General features: G+C 49.6%; 1 protein-coding gene across 1 annotated transcript in view; it reads right to left on the bottom strand.

The window, feature by feature from the left end:
- LOC115126337 (dual specificity mitogen-activated protein kinase kinase 5-like) overlaps nucleotides 1-12,817 on the bottom strand; it is a 112,918-nt gene that overhangs the window by 67,625 nt on the left and 32,476 nt on the right. Inside the window, exons 6-8 of the mRNA XM_065011189.1 lie at nucleotides 11,733-11,791; nucleotides 10,755-10,809; nucleotides 2,474-2,538 (exon numbers count right to left, since the gene is read on the bottom strand). Coding sequence (XP_064867261.1) covers nucleotides 2,474-2,538; nucleotides 10,755-10,809; nucleotides 11,733-11,791 — 179 coding nt within the window. The remainder of the gene's footprint in view (nucleotides 1-2,473; nucleotides 2,539-10,754; nucleotides 10,810-11,732; nucleotides 11,792-12,817) is intronic.

A 12,817-nucleotide genomic window follows, 5' to 3' on the forward strand; every position in this document is an offset into this window, starting at 1 on the left:
CTCTACCCTTCACTGAGAAGCCCATACTCCCACCATGTCTCTTCTCTCTACCCTTCACTGAGAAGCCCATACTCCCACTCCAGCCATGATGTCTCTTCTCTCTACCCTTCACCGAGAAGCCCATACTCCAGCCATGTCTCTTCTCTCTACCCTTCACTGAGAAGCCCGTACTCCAGCCATGTCTCTTCTCTCTACCCTTCACTGAGAAGCACGTACTCCAGCCATGTCTCTTCTCTCTACCCTTCACTGAGAAGCCCGTACTCCAGCCATGTCTCTTCTCTCTACCCTTCACTGAGAAGCCCATACTCCCACCATGTCTCTTCTCTCGACCCTTCACTGAGAAGCCCATACTCCCACCATGTCTCTTCTCTCTACCCTTCACTGAGAAGCCCGTACTCCAGCCATGTCTCTTCTCTCTACCCTTCACTGAGAAGCCCGTACTCCCACCATGTCTCTTCTCTCTACCCTTCACTGAGAAGCCCGCACTCCCACCATGTCTCTTCTCTCGACCCCTCACTGAGAAGCCCATACTCCCACCATGTCTCTTCTCTCTACCCTTCACTGAGAAGCCCATACTCCCACCATGTCTCTTCTCTCTACCCTTCACTGAGAAGCCCGTACTCCAGCCATGTCTCTTCTCTCTACCCTTCACTGAGAAGCCCATACTCCAGCCATGTCTCTTCTCTCTACTCTTCACTGAGAAGCCCATACTCCAGCCATGTCTCTTCTCTCTACCCTTCACTGAGAAGCCCATACTCCCACCATGTCTCTTCTCTCTACCCTTCACTGAGAAGCCCATACTCCCACCATGTCTCTTCTCTCTCTACCCTTCACTGAGAAGCCCATACTCCCACCATGTCTCTTCTCTCTACCCTTCACTGAGAAGCCCGTACTCCAGCCATGTCTCTTCTCTCTACCCTTCACTGAGAAGCCCATACTCCAGCCATGTCTCTTCTCTCTACTCTTCACTGAGAAGCCCATACTCCAGCCATGTCTCTTCTCTCTACTCTTCACTGAGAAGCCCATACTCCAGCCATGTCTCTTCTCTCTACCCTTCACTGAGAAGCCCATACTCCCACCATGTCTCTTCTCTCTACCCTTCACTGAGAAGCCCATACTCCCACCATGTCTCTTCTCTCTACCCTTCACAGAGAAGCCCGTGCTCCAGCTATGTCTCTTCTCTCTACCCTTCACTGAGAAGCCCATACTCCAGCCATGTCTCTTCTCTCTACCCTTCACTGAGAAGCCCGTACTCCAGCCATGTCTCTTCTCTCTACCCTTCATTGAGAAGCCCGTACTCCAGCCATGTCTCTTCTCTCTACCCTTCACTGAGAAGCCCGTACTCCAGCCATGTCTCTTCTCTCTACCCTTCACTGAGAAGCCCGTACTCCCACCATGTCTCTTCTCTCTACCCTTCACTGAGAAGCCCATACTCCCACCATGTCTCTTCTCTCTACCCTTCACTGAGAAGCCCATACTCCCACCATGTCTCTTCTCTCTACCTTTCACTGAGAAGCCCGTACTCCCACCATGTCTCTTCTCTCTACCCTTCACTGAGAAGCCCATACTCCCACCATGTCTCTTCTCTCTACCCTTCACAGAGAAGCCCGTACTCCAGCCATGTCTCTTCTCTCTACCCTTCACTGAGAAGCCCATACTCCAGCCATGTCTCTTCTCTCTACTCTTCACTGAGAAGCCCATACTCCAGCCATGTCTCTTCTCTCTACCCTTCACAGAGAAGCCCGTACTCCAGCCATGTCTCTTCTCTCTACCCTTCACTGAGAAGCCCATACTCCCACCATGTCTCTTCTCTCTACCCTTCACTGAGAAGCCCATACTCCCACCATGTCTCTTCTCTCTACCCTTCACTGAGAAGCCCGTACTCCAGCCATGTCTCTTCTCTCTACCCTTCATTGAGAAGCCCGTACTCCAGCCATGTCTCTTCTCTCTACCCTTCACTGAGAAGCCCGTACTCCAGCCATGTCTCTTCTCTCTACCCTTCACTGAGAAGCCCGTACTCCCACCATGTCTCTTCTCTCTACCTTTCACTGAGAAGCCCGTATTCCCACCATGTCTCTTCTCTCTACCCTTCACTGAGAAGCCCGTACTCCCACCATGTCTCTTCTCTCTACCTTTCACTGAGAAGCCCGTACTCCCACCATGTCTCTTCTCTCTACCCTTCACTGAGAAGCCCGTACTCCCCACCATGTCTCTTTCTCTCTACCCTTCACTGAGAAGCCCGTACTCCCACCATGTCTCTTCTCTCTACCCTTCACTGAGAAGCCCATACTCCCACCATGTCTCTTCTCTCTACCCTTCACTGAGAAGCCCGTACTCCCACCATGTCTCTTCTCTCTACCCTTCACTGAGAAGCCCGTACTCCCACCATGTCTCTTCTCTCAACACCATTCTTACTGTTATACCTACCAGTGTTGGCACGAAGGCCGACAGTAAAGTACAGACAGGCACCTACTTGTACACGGTCCCTCCGTTTCCATGGCCAAGCTGCTCCTGGTATTGTATGTCTTGGCCATTGATCTATAGAGGCACAAACGGAGATCAATACTAATAGGATAGGAGATAGAAGATAGAGATGTCAATGGAGATTTAAAAAGGGACGGAGGGAGGAGAGAGAGAGGGGAGGGGAGAGAGGGAGAGAGAAAGAGGGAGAGCGAGATCGAGAGAGAGGAATGTTACTGGAGGCCATATACAAGGAAACAGGCATTCAGGTCATCCCAAGTTCAGAGGGAGAGAGAGAGGGGAGAGAGAGAGAGGGAGAGGGAGAGAGAGAGAGAGAGAAAGAGAGAGCGAGATCAATACAACATTTGCTGTCCAATTTCTAAAAGGACAATGGTGTGTAGGGGGGCGGTGGGGGAGGAGTGATGGAGAGTTTAATGATGATTTGTTTGCTGTCGTCGTTCCAGTCCTGTGTTGATAAAAGGTGTCAGAACGGGGTAATATAACATGGCCCCGTGTGACATGGAGGGGAGGCTGGGGAGAAGTTTCCTCCTGTCAGACTGATGGGAGGAGGGTAGGGGGTGTTACCACACACACACACACTGCATTTACTAGCCCCCCAAAAATAGTATGCTGCACGGAATAAAAGTATCACAGCCAGGTGTCCATCCAGCCAGGTGTCCATCACAACCAGGTGTCCATCCAGCCAGGTGTCCATCCAGCCAGGTGTCCATCCAGCCAGGTGTCCATCCAGCCAGGTGTCCATCCAACCAGGTGTCCATCCAGCCAGGTGTCCTTCCAACCAGGTGTCCATCCAGCCAGGTGTCCATCCAGCCAGGTGTCCATCCAGCCAGGTGTCCGTCCCAGCCAGGTGTGTCCCAGCCAGGTGTCCATCCAGCCAGGTGTCCTTCCCAGCCAGGTGTCCATCCAGCCAGGTGTCCTTCCAGCCAGGTGTCCTTCCAGCCAGGTGTCCATCCAGCCAGGTGTCCATCCAGCCAGGTGTCCATCCAGCCAGGTGTCCATCCAGCCAGGTGTCCTTCCAGCCAGGTGTCCTTCCAGCCAGGTGTCCATCCAGCCAGGTGTCCATCCAGCCAGGTGTCCATCACAGCCAGGTGTCCATCCAGCCAGGTGTCCATCACAACCAGGTGTCCATCCAGCCAGGTGTCCATCCAGCCAGGTGTCCATCCAGCCAGGTGTCCATCCAGCCAGGTGTCCTTCCAACCAGGTGTCCATCCAGCCAGGTGTCCATCCAGCCAGGTGTCCGTCCCAGCCAGGTGTCCATCCAGCCAGGTGTCCTTCCCAGCCAGGTGTCCATCCAGCCAGGTGTCCTTCCAGCCAGGTGTCCTTCCAGCCAGGTGTCCATCCAGCCAGGTGTCCATCCAGCCAGGTGTCCATCCAGCCAGGTGTCCATCCAGCCAGGTGTCCTTCCAGCCAGGTGTCCATCCAGCCAGGTGTCCATCCAGCCAGGTGTCCATCACAGCCAGGTGTCCATCCAACCAGGTGTCCATCCAACCAGGTGTCCATCCAGCCAGGTGTCCATCCAGCCAGGTGTCCATCCAGCCAGGTGTCCATCCAGCCAGGTGTCCATCCAGCCAGGTGTCCGTCCCAGCCAGGTGTCCATCCAGCCAGGTGTCCTTCCCAGCCAGGTGTCCTTCCAGCCAGGTGTCCTTCCAGCCAGGTGTCCATCCAGCCATGTGTCCATCCAGCCAGGTGTCCATCCAGCCAGGTGTCCATCCAGCCAGGTGTCCTTCCAGCCAGGTGTCCATCCAGCCAGGTGTCCATCCAGCCAGGTGTCCATCACAGCCAGGTGTCCATCCAACCAGGTGTCCATCCAACCAGGTGTCCATCCAGCCAGGTGTCCATCCAGCCAGGTGTTCATCCAGCCAGGTGTCCATCCAGCCAGGTGTTCATCCAGCCAGGTGTCCATCCAGCCAGGTGTCCTTCCAGCCAGGTGTCCTTCCAGCCAGGTGTCCTTCCAGCCAGGTGTCCATCCAGCCAGGTGTCCATCCAGCCAGGTGTCCATCCAGCCAGGTGTCCATCCAGCCAGGTGTCCATCCAGCCAGGTGTTCATCCAGCCAGGTGTCCATCCAGCCAGGTGTCCATTCAGCCAGGTGTCCATTCAGCCAGGTGTCCATCCAGCCAGGTGTTCATCCAGCCAGGTGTCCATCCAGCCAGGTGTCCATCCAGCCAGGTGTCCATCCCATCCAGCCAGGTGTCCATCCAGCCACTATTCTAATATTCACAGAGAAAGACATTCCACTGACAGAGGGGTTTCCATCAAACGGACTTGTTGTGAATAAAAACGTTTGTAATGACGTAGTGCTTCTAAAAAAACACGTTTTTAGATAAAACACAGCAGTTCAATGTGCTTCCATCTCCTCTTAAACTCTACCGATGGTTTTGCTACAAACGTCTTCAGATAAAACACAGCAGTTCAATGTGCTTCCATCTCCTCTTAAACTCTACCGATGGTTTTGCTACAAACGTCTTCAGATAAAACACAGCAGTTCAATGTGCTTCCATCTCCTCTTAAACTCTACCGATGGTTTTGCTACAAACGTCTTCAGATAAAACACAGCAGTTCAATGTGCTTCCATCTCCTCTTAAACTCTACCGATGGTTTTGCTACAAACGTTTTTAGATAAAACACAGCAGTTCAATGTGCTTCCATCTCCTCTTAAACTCTACCGATGGTTTTGCTACAAACGTCTTCAGATAAAACACAGCAGTTCAATGTGCTTCCATCTCCTCTTAAACTCTACCGATGGTTTTGCTACAAACGTCTTCAGATAAAACACAGCAGTTCAATGTGCTTCCATCTCCTCTTAAACTCTACCGATGGTTTTGCTACAAACGTCTTCAGATAAAACACAGCAGTTCAATGTGCTTCCATCTCCTCTTAAACTCTACCGATGGTTTTGCTACAAACGTCTTCAGATAAAACACAGCAGTTCAATGTGCTTCCATCTCCTCTTAAACTCTACCGATGGTTTTGCTACAAACGTCTTCAGATAAAACACAGCAGTTCAATGTGCTTCCATCTCCTCTTAAACTCTACCGATGGTTTTGCTACAAACGTCTTCAGATAAAACACAGCAGTTCAATGTGCTTCCATCTCCTCTTAAACTCTACCGATGGTTTTGCTACAAACGTCTTCAGATAAAACACAGCAGTTCAATGTGCTTCCATCTCCTCTTAAACTCTACCGATGGTTTTGCTACAAACGTCTTCAGATAAAACACAGCAGTTCAATGTGCTTCCATCTCCTCTTAAACTCTACCGATGGTTTTGCTACAAACGTCTTCAGATAAAACACAGCAGTTCAATGTGCTTCCATCTCCTCTTAAACTCTACCGATGGTTTTGCTACAAACGTCTTCAGATAAAACACAGCAGTTCAATGTGCTTCCATCTCCTCTTAAACTCTACCGATGGTTTTGCTACAAACGTCTTCAGATAAAACACAGCAGTTCAATGTGCTTCCATCTCCTCTTAAACTCTACCGATGGTTTTGCTACAAACGTCTTCAGATAAAACACAGCAGTTCAATGTGCTTCCATCCCTCTTAAACTGATCGATGGTTTTGCTACAAACGTCTTCAGATAAAACACAGCAGTTCAATGTGCTTCCATCTCCTCTTAAACTCTACCGATGGTTTTGCTACAAACGTCTTCAGATAAAACACAGCAGTTCAATGTGCTTCCATCTCCTCTTAAACTCTACCGATGGTTTTGCTACAAACGTCTTCAGATAAAACACAGCAGTTCAATGTGCTTCCATCTCCTCTTAAACAGACCGATGGTTTTTGCACTTTCAGATAAAACACAGCAGTTCGCTTCTTGGCAGATAAAGTGGACACAGCAGTTCAATGTGCTTCCATCTCCTCTTAAACTCTACCGATGGTTTTGCTACAAATGGCAGATAAAACACAGCAGTTCAATGTCACCAGTCTAGCCTCAAATAATATCCGATGGTTTTGCTACAAATTTCTTGGAAAACACAGCAGTTCAATGTGCTTCCATCTCCTCTTAAACTCTACCGATGGTTTTGCTACAAACGTTTTTAGAGAAAGAGCAAACTTGTCCGATCTGGTCTTGGCACATTCCCCACTTGGCAGATAGTGATCTGGTCTTGGCACATTCCCCACTTGGCAGATAGTGATCTGGTCTTGGCACATTCCCACTTGGCAGATAGTGATCTGGTCTTGGCACATTCCCCACTTGGCAGATAGAGTGATCTGGTCTTGGCACATTCCCCACTTGGCAGATAGTGATCTGGTCTTGGCACATTCCCCACTTGGCAGATAGTGATCTGGTCTTGGCACATTCCCACTTGGCAGATAGTGATCTGGTCTTGGCACATTCCCCACTTGGCAGATAGTGATCTGGTCTTGGCACATGCTCACTTGGCAGATAAAGTGGATAAGCTTCATGAGGAGACAAAATATCATTTTTTATTTTTCAAATGGCAGCCAAGCACCATGATGTCACCAGTATAGCCTACAAATAATATCCATGATAACGCCTATTTCCTGGAAATGAATATCCCAGATAGGCCTATTTCCTGGAAATGAATATCCCAGATAGGCCTATTTCCTGGAAATGAATATCCCAGATAGGCCTATTTCCTGGAAATGAATATCCCAGATAGGCCTATTTCCTGGAAATGAATATCCCAAGATAGGCCTATTTCCTGGAAATGAATATCCCAAGATAGGCCTATTTCCTGGAAATGAATATCCCAAGATAGGCCTATTTCCTGGAAATGAATATCCCAGATAGGCCTATTTCCTGGAAATGAATATCCCAAGATAGGCCTATTTCCTGGAAATGAATATCCCAAGATAGGCCTATTTCCTGGAAATGAATATCCCAGATAGGCCTATTTCCTGGAAATGAATACCCCAGATAGGCCTATTTCCTGGAAATTAGCATGAAGCTCATCACCACACATTCACCACCTTGAGAAGTTCATCATAACTTATTTCACCTGTAGTCAAATAAACACTTCCTGCTTTTCCAGGGTCGTAGCGGGAAAGGACCACACAGCAGCACAACATGATGTTGTTCTAGCAATACAGGAGCATCTCCACCAAAATATGAAGCAGAATCTATTTCACTGAAATGATCCGCTCTTGTCCAACGCATTTAGTTTTGTCGACATTTCTGAAATCTTACAGCCAATTAGCTTTCTCCATCACACCTGTCGTGAGTGTTTTAATGAAGAGACAATTAGCTTTCTCCATCACACCTGTCGTGAGTGTTTTAATGAAGAGCCAATTAGCTTTCTCCATCACACCTGTCGTGAGTGTTTTAATGAAGAGCCAATTAGCTTTCTCCATCACACCTGTCGTGAGTGTTTTAATGAAGAGCCAATTAGCTTTCTCCATCACACCTGTCGTGAGTGTTTTAATGAAGAGCCTGGTAATTCATACGCATAAAATTGTCCGTTTCCATCAGCTTATTATTTAATCAACCTTATACACACATTCTGCTCTGCTTCAGGACAAAACACACTGAAACAACCCCCGAGCCATCCCAGGTTACCAGCTCTGTTGTGAGTGAGGACACGGGCTCAGTTCCAGCCTTTTTTATAAAGTCTATAGCCTAATAAAGACACGTCCTCGGCTGGCGTGACCCTTGTCACTTCATCAATACCTACAACAACCCCCCAATCTCCAACACCCTTCCCATTTAAACCCCATGACAGCTATCAGATAAATATTTATATCTCATAACCTGTATTAGATAGAGACATCTGTTAGGGTGGATGGGGTAGGGGCTGGTCCTGGCTAGCAGGCTTGTCAATAGCCTGATTGTGTGGGCAGATGCTTGTTTGTGCTGCTGAGACCAGCATGATATCAAGTCAATGGCCTGCTGTCAAGGTTCATTTTGGCCAGGGGGAAAGGGGCTACACTGGGGGTTAAAAATGACCCAGCACCACCACCACCTACTCCAATTCAGCCCCATTGATTGGGTTACATGGGAGGGGGGAGATACTTGTCAGGTGTCAGAGAACGAGAGAGAGAGAGAGAGAGAGAGAGAGAGAGGAAAGGAGGGGGAGATACTTGTCAGGTGTCAGAGACAGAGAGAGAGAGAGAGAGAGAGAGAGAGAGAGAGAGAGAGAGAGAGGGGGGAGATACTTGTCAGGTGACAGAGACAGAGAGAGCAGGAGGGGAGAGATACTTGTCAGGTGTCAGAGACAGAGAGAGAGAGAGCAGGAGGGGAGAGATACTTGTCAGGTGACAGAGACAGAGAGAGAGAGCAGGAGGGGGGATACTTGTCAGGTGACAGAGAGAGAGAGCAGGAGGGGAGAGATACTTGTCAGGTGACAGAGACAGAGAGCAGGAGGGGAGAGATACTTGTCAGGTGTCAGAGAGAGAGAGAGAGAGAGAGAGCGCAGGAGGGGAGAGATATTTGTCAGGTGTCAGAGACAGAGAGATCAGGAGGGGAGAGATACTTGTCAGGTGTCAGAGACAGAGAGAGCAGGAGGGGGGAGATACTTGTCAGGTGTCAGAGAGAGAGACAGCGAGAGGGAGAAAGGGAGAGAGGGGGTATGGCTCCATTAGACCAATGTGTTACAGGCGACATCGGGGAAGTGGCTGGGCTTAATTGTCTGCTTGACACACTTTGCCTGGCCTTACGTGTGTGAGTGTGTCCTAGGCAACAGCGCTCAGCTAAGACAATGAATATCTATCCAGTAGGTTGGGATAAAGATGTCGACGGGGGCAGGCGGTGAAACAGGAAGTGGGCAGCAGTTTCAGAGGAAATCAATGACCGGCCACTCGGTAACAGGGACATGATGTGTCTTCTATAACAGGGACATGATGTCTCTTCTATAACAGGGACATGATGTGTCTTCTATAACAGGACACCACTCACTAACAGGAACATGTGTCTTCTATAACAGGACAACACTCACTAACAGGGACATGATGTGTCTTCTATAACAGGGACATGATGTGTCTTCTATAACAGGGACATGATGTGTCTTCTATAACAGGACAACACTCACTAACAGGGACATGTGTCTTCTATAAGAGGACAACACTCACTAACAGGGACATGATGTGTCTTCTATAACAGGGACATGATGTGTCTTCTATAGCAGGGACATGAAGTGTCTTCTATAACAGGGATATGAAGTGTCTTCTATAACAGGACAACACTCACTAACAGGAACATGATGTGTCTTCTATAACAGGGACATGATGTGTCTTCTATAACAGGACAACACTCACTAACAGGGACATGATGTGTCTTCTATAACAGGGACATGATGTGTCTTCTATAACAGGACAACACTCACTAACAGGGACATGATGTGTCTTCTATAACAGGGACATGATGTGTCTTCTATAACAGGGACATGATGTGTCTTCTATAACAGGACAACACTCACTAACAGGGACATGAAGTGTCTTCTATAACAGGACAACACTCACTAACAGGGACATGATGTGTATTCTATAACAGGACAACACTCACTAACAGGGACATGATGTGTCTTCTATAACAGGGACATGATGTGTCTTCTATAACAGGGACATGATGTGTCTTCTATAACAGGGACATGATGTGTCTTCTATAACAGGATGTAACAGGGTGCAGGCCAAGGCCCTGAGGACAGGATGTGTCTTCTATAACAGGATGTAACAGGGTGCAGGCCAAGGCCCTGAGGACAGGGACATGATGTGTCTTCTATAACAGGATGTAACAGGGTGCAGGCCAAGGCCCTGAGGACAGGGACTAACAGGGTGTAGGCCAAGGCCCTGAGGACAGGGACTAACAGGGTGCAGGCCAAGGCCCTGAGGACAGGGACTAACAGGGTGCAGGCCAAGGCCCTGAGGACAGGGACTAACAGGGTGCAGGCCAAGGCCCTGAGGACAGGGACTAACAGGGTGCAGGCCAAGGCCCCGAGGACAGGGACTAACAAGGTGCAGGCCAAGGCCCTGAGGACAGGGACTAACAGGGTGCAGGCCAAGGCCCTGAGGACAGGGACTAACAAGGTGCAGGCCAAGGCCCTGAGGACAGGGACTAACAGGGTGCAGGCCAAGGCCCTGAGGACAGGGACTAACAGGGTGCAGGCCAAGGCCCTGAGGACAGGGACTAACAGGGTGCAGGCCAAGGCCCTGAGGACAGGGACTAACAAGGTGCAGGCCAAGGCCCTGAGGACAGGGACTAACAGGGTGCAGGCCAAGGCCCTGAGGACAGGGACTAACAGGGTGCAGGCCAAGGCCCTGAGGACAGCCATTGGGGACACGTGTGTGTTAGTTCAGAAGGGGGAGAAATACAATACCTGTCCATTAGTCAAAATCTTCTTTAGTTCTGCGGAGGACTTCTTTAGACTGGGACTGAAAAATGACAACATCTGGATTCAGTCAAAAGACCCATATATCCATCCACCAACGCACTCATTCACCCATATATCCATCTACCAACGCACTCATTCACCCATCTATCCATCCACCAACGCACTCATTCACCCATCTATCCATCCACCAACGCACTCATTCACCCATCTATCCATCCACCAACGCACTCATTCACCCATATATCCATCCACCAACACACTCATTCACCCATCTATCCATCCACCAACGCACTCATTCACCCATCTATCCATCCACCAACGCACTCATTCACCCATCTATCCATCCACCAACACACTCATTCACCCATCTATCCATCTACCAACGCACTCATTCACCCATATATCCATCCACCAATGCACTCATTCACCCATCTATCATCCACCAACACACTCATTCACCCATCTATCCATCCACCAATGCACTCATTCACCCATCTATCCATCTACCAACGCACTCATTCACCCATCCACCAACACACTCATTCACCCATATATCCATCCACCAACACACTCATTCACCCATCTATCCATCCACCAACACACTCATTCACCCATATATCCATCCACCAACGCACTCATTCACCCATCTATCCATCCACCAACACACTCATTCACCCATCTATCCATCTACCAATGCACTCATTCACCCATCTATCCATCCACCAACGCACTCATTCACCCATCTATCATCCACCAACGCACTCATTCACCCATCTATCCATCCACCAACGCACTCATTCACCCATCTATCCATCCACCAACGCACTCATTCACCCATATATCCATCTACCAACACACTCATTCACCCATCTATCCATCCACCGGCATTTCCAAACATTCCCCCATCCATCCCTCCTCCATCCACCCCCAGGCAGTTGGGCCTTAACCCTCCAGACTCCTCACCTATTGTTGGGCATAGAGCCGATGGCGGCGGGGGAACAGTCATTGGGCCTTGTGTTCACCTGCAGTCAAAAAGAGACAGAGACAATAAGTTGGCAAGGCCAACAGCCAGCCAGGCAGGCAGCAAGCACACAGGCCTTCTAATGAACCCATTGACTGACTCAACACAACACAATCTCTCTCTCTTGCTCTCTTTTTCTCTTAGTTCAAACTGAGGGTTAATTGACTTTTGTTAGAGAGAAAGAGAGAGAGGGGAGGAGTAGCTTGAGAGAGAGGGAGAGAGCAGGAGAGAGAGAGTATAAGAGAGAAAGATAGAGAATGAGGGAGACAGAGAGAGACAGAAGGAACGAGGGAGACAGGAGAGAAAACTAGGGAGAGGGAGAGAGAGAGAGATAGAGGAGAGCGAACCAGGAAGACAGGAAAGAGAACAAGGGAGACAGGAGAGAGAACGAGGGAGACAGGAGAGAGAACGAGGGAGACAGGGAGAGAGATAGAGGAGAGAGAACGAGGGAGACAGGGAGCGAGATAGAGGAGAGAGAACGAGGGAGACAGGGAGCGAGATAGAGGAGAGAGAACGAGGGAGACAGGGAGAGAGATAGAGGAGAGAGAACGAGGGAGACAGGGAGAGAGATAGAGGAGAGAGAACGAGGGAGACAGGGAGCGAGATAGAGGAGAGAGAACGAGGGAGACAGGGAGCGAGATAGAGGAGAGAGAACGAGGGAGACAGGGAGAGAGATAGAGGAGAGAGAACGAGGGAGACAGGGAGAGAGATAGAGGAGAGAGAACGAGGGAGACAGGGAGAGAGATAGAGGAGAGAGAACGAGGGAGACAGGGAGAGATAGAGGAGAGAGAACGAGGGAGACAGGGAGAGATAGAGGAGAGAGAACGAGGGAGACAGGGAGAGATAGAGGAGAGAGAACGAGGGAGACAGGGAGAGAGAGAGAGATAGAGGAGAGAGAACGAGGGAGACAGGGAGAGAGAGAGAGATAGAGGAGAGAGAACGAGGGAGACAGGGAGAGAGATAGAGGAGAGAGAACGAGGGAGACAGGGAGAGAGAGAGAGATAGAGGAGAGAGAACGAGGGAGACA

Source organism: Oncorhynchus nerka, linkage group LG27 (assembly GCF_034236695.1).
Source record: "Oncorhynchus nerka isolate Pitt River linkage group LG27, Oner_Uvic_2.0, whole genome shotgun sequence".
Taxonomy (NCBI): domain Eukaryota; kingdom Metazoa; phylum Chordata; class Actinopteri; order Salmoniformes; family Salmonidae; genus Oncorhynchus; species Oncorhynchus nerka.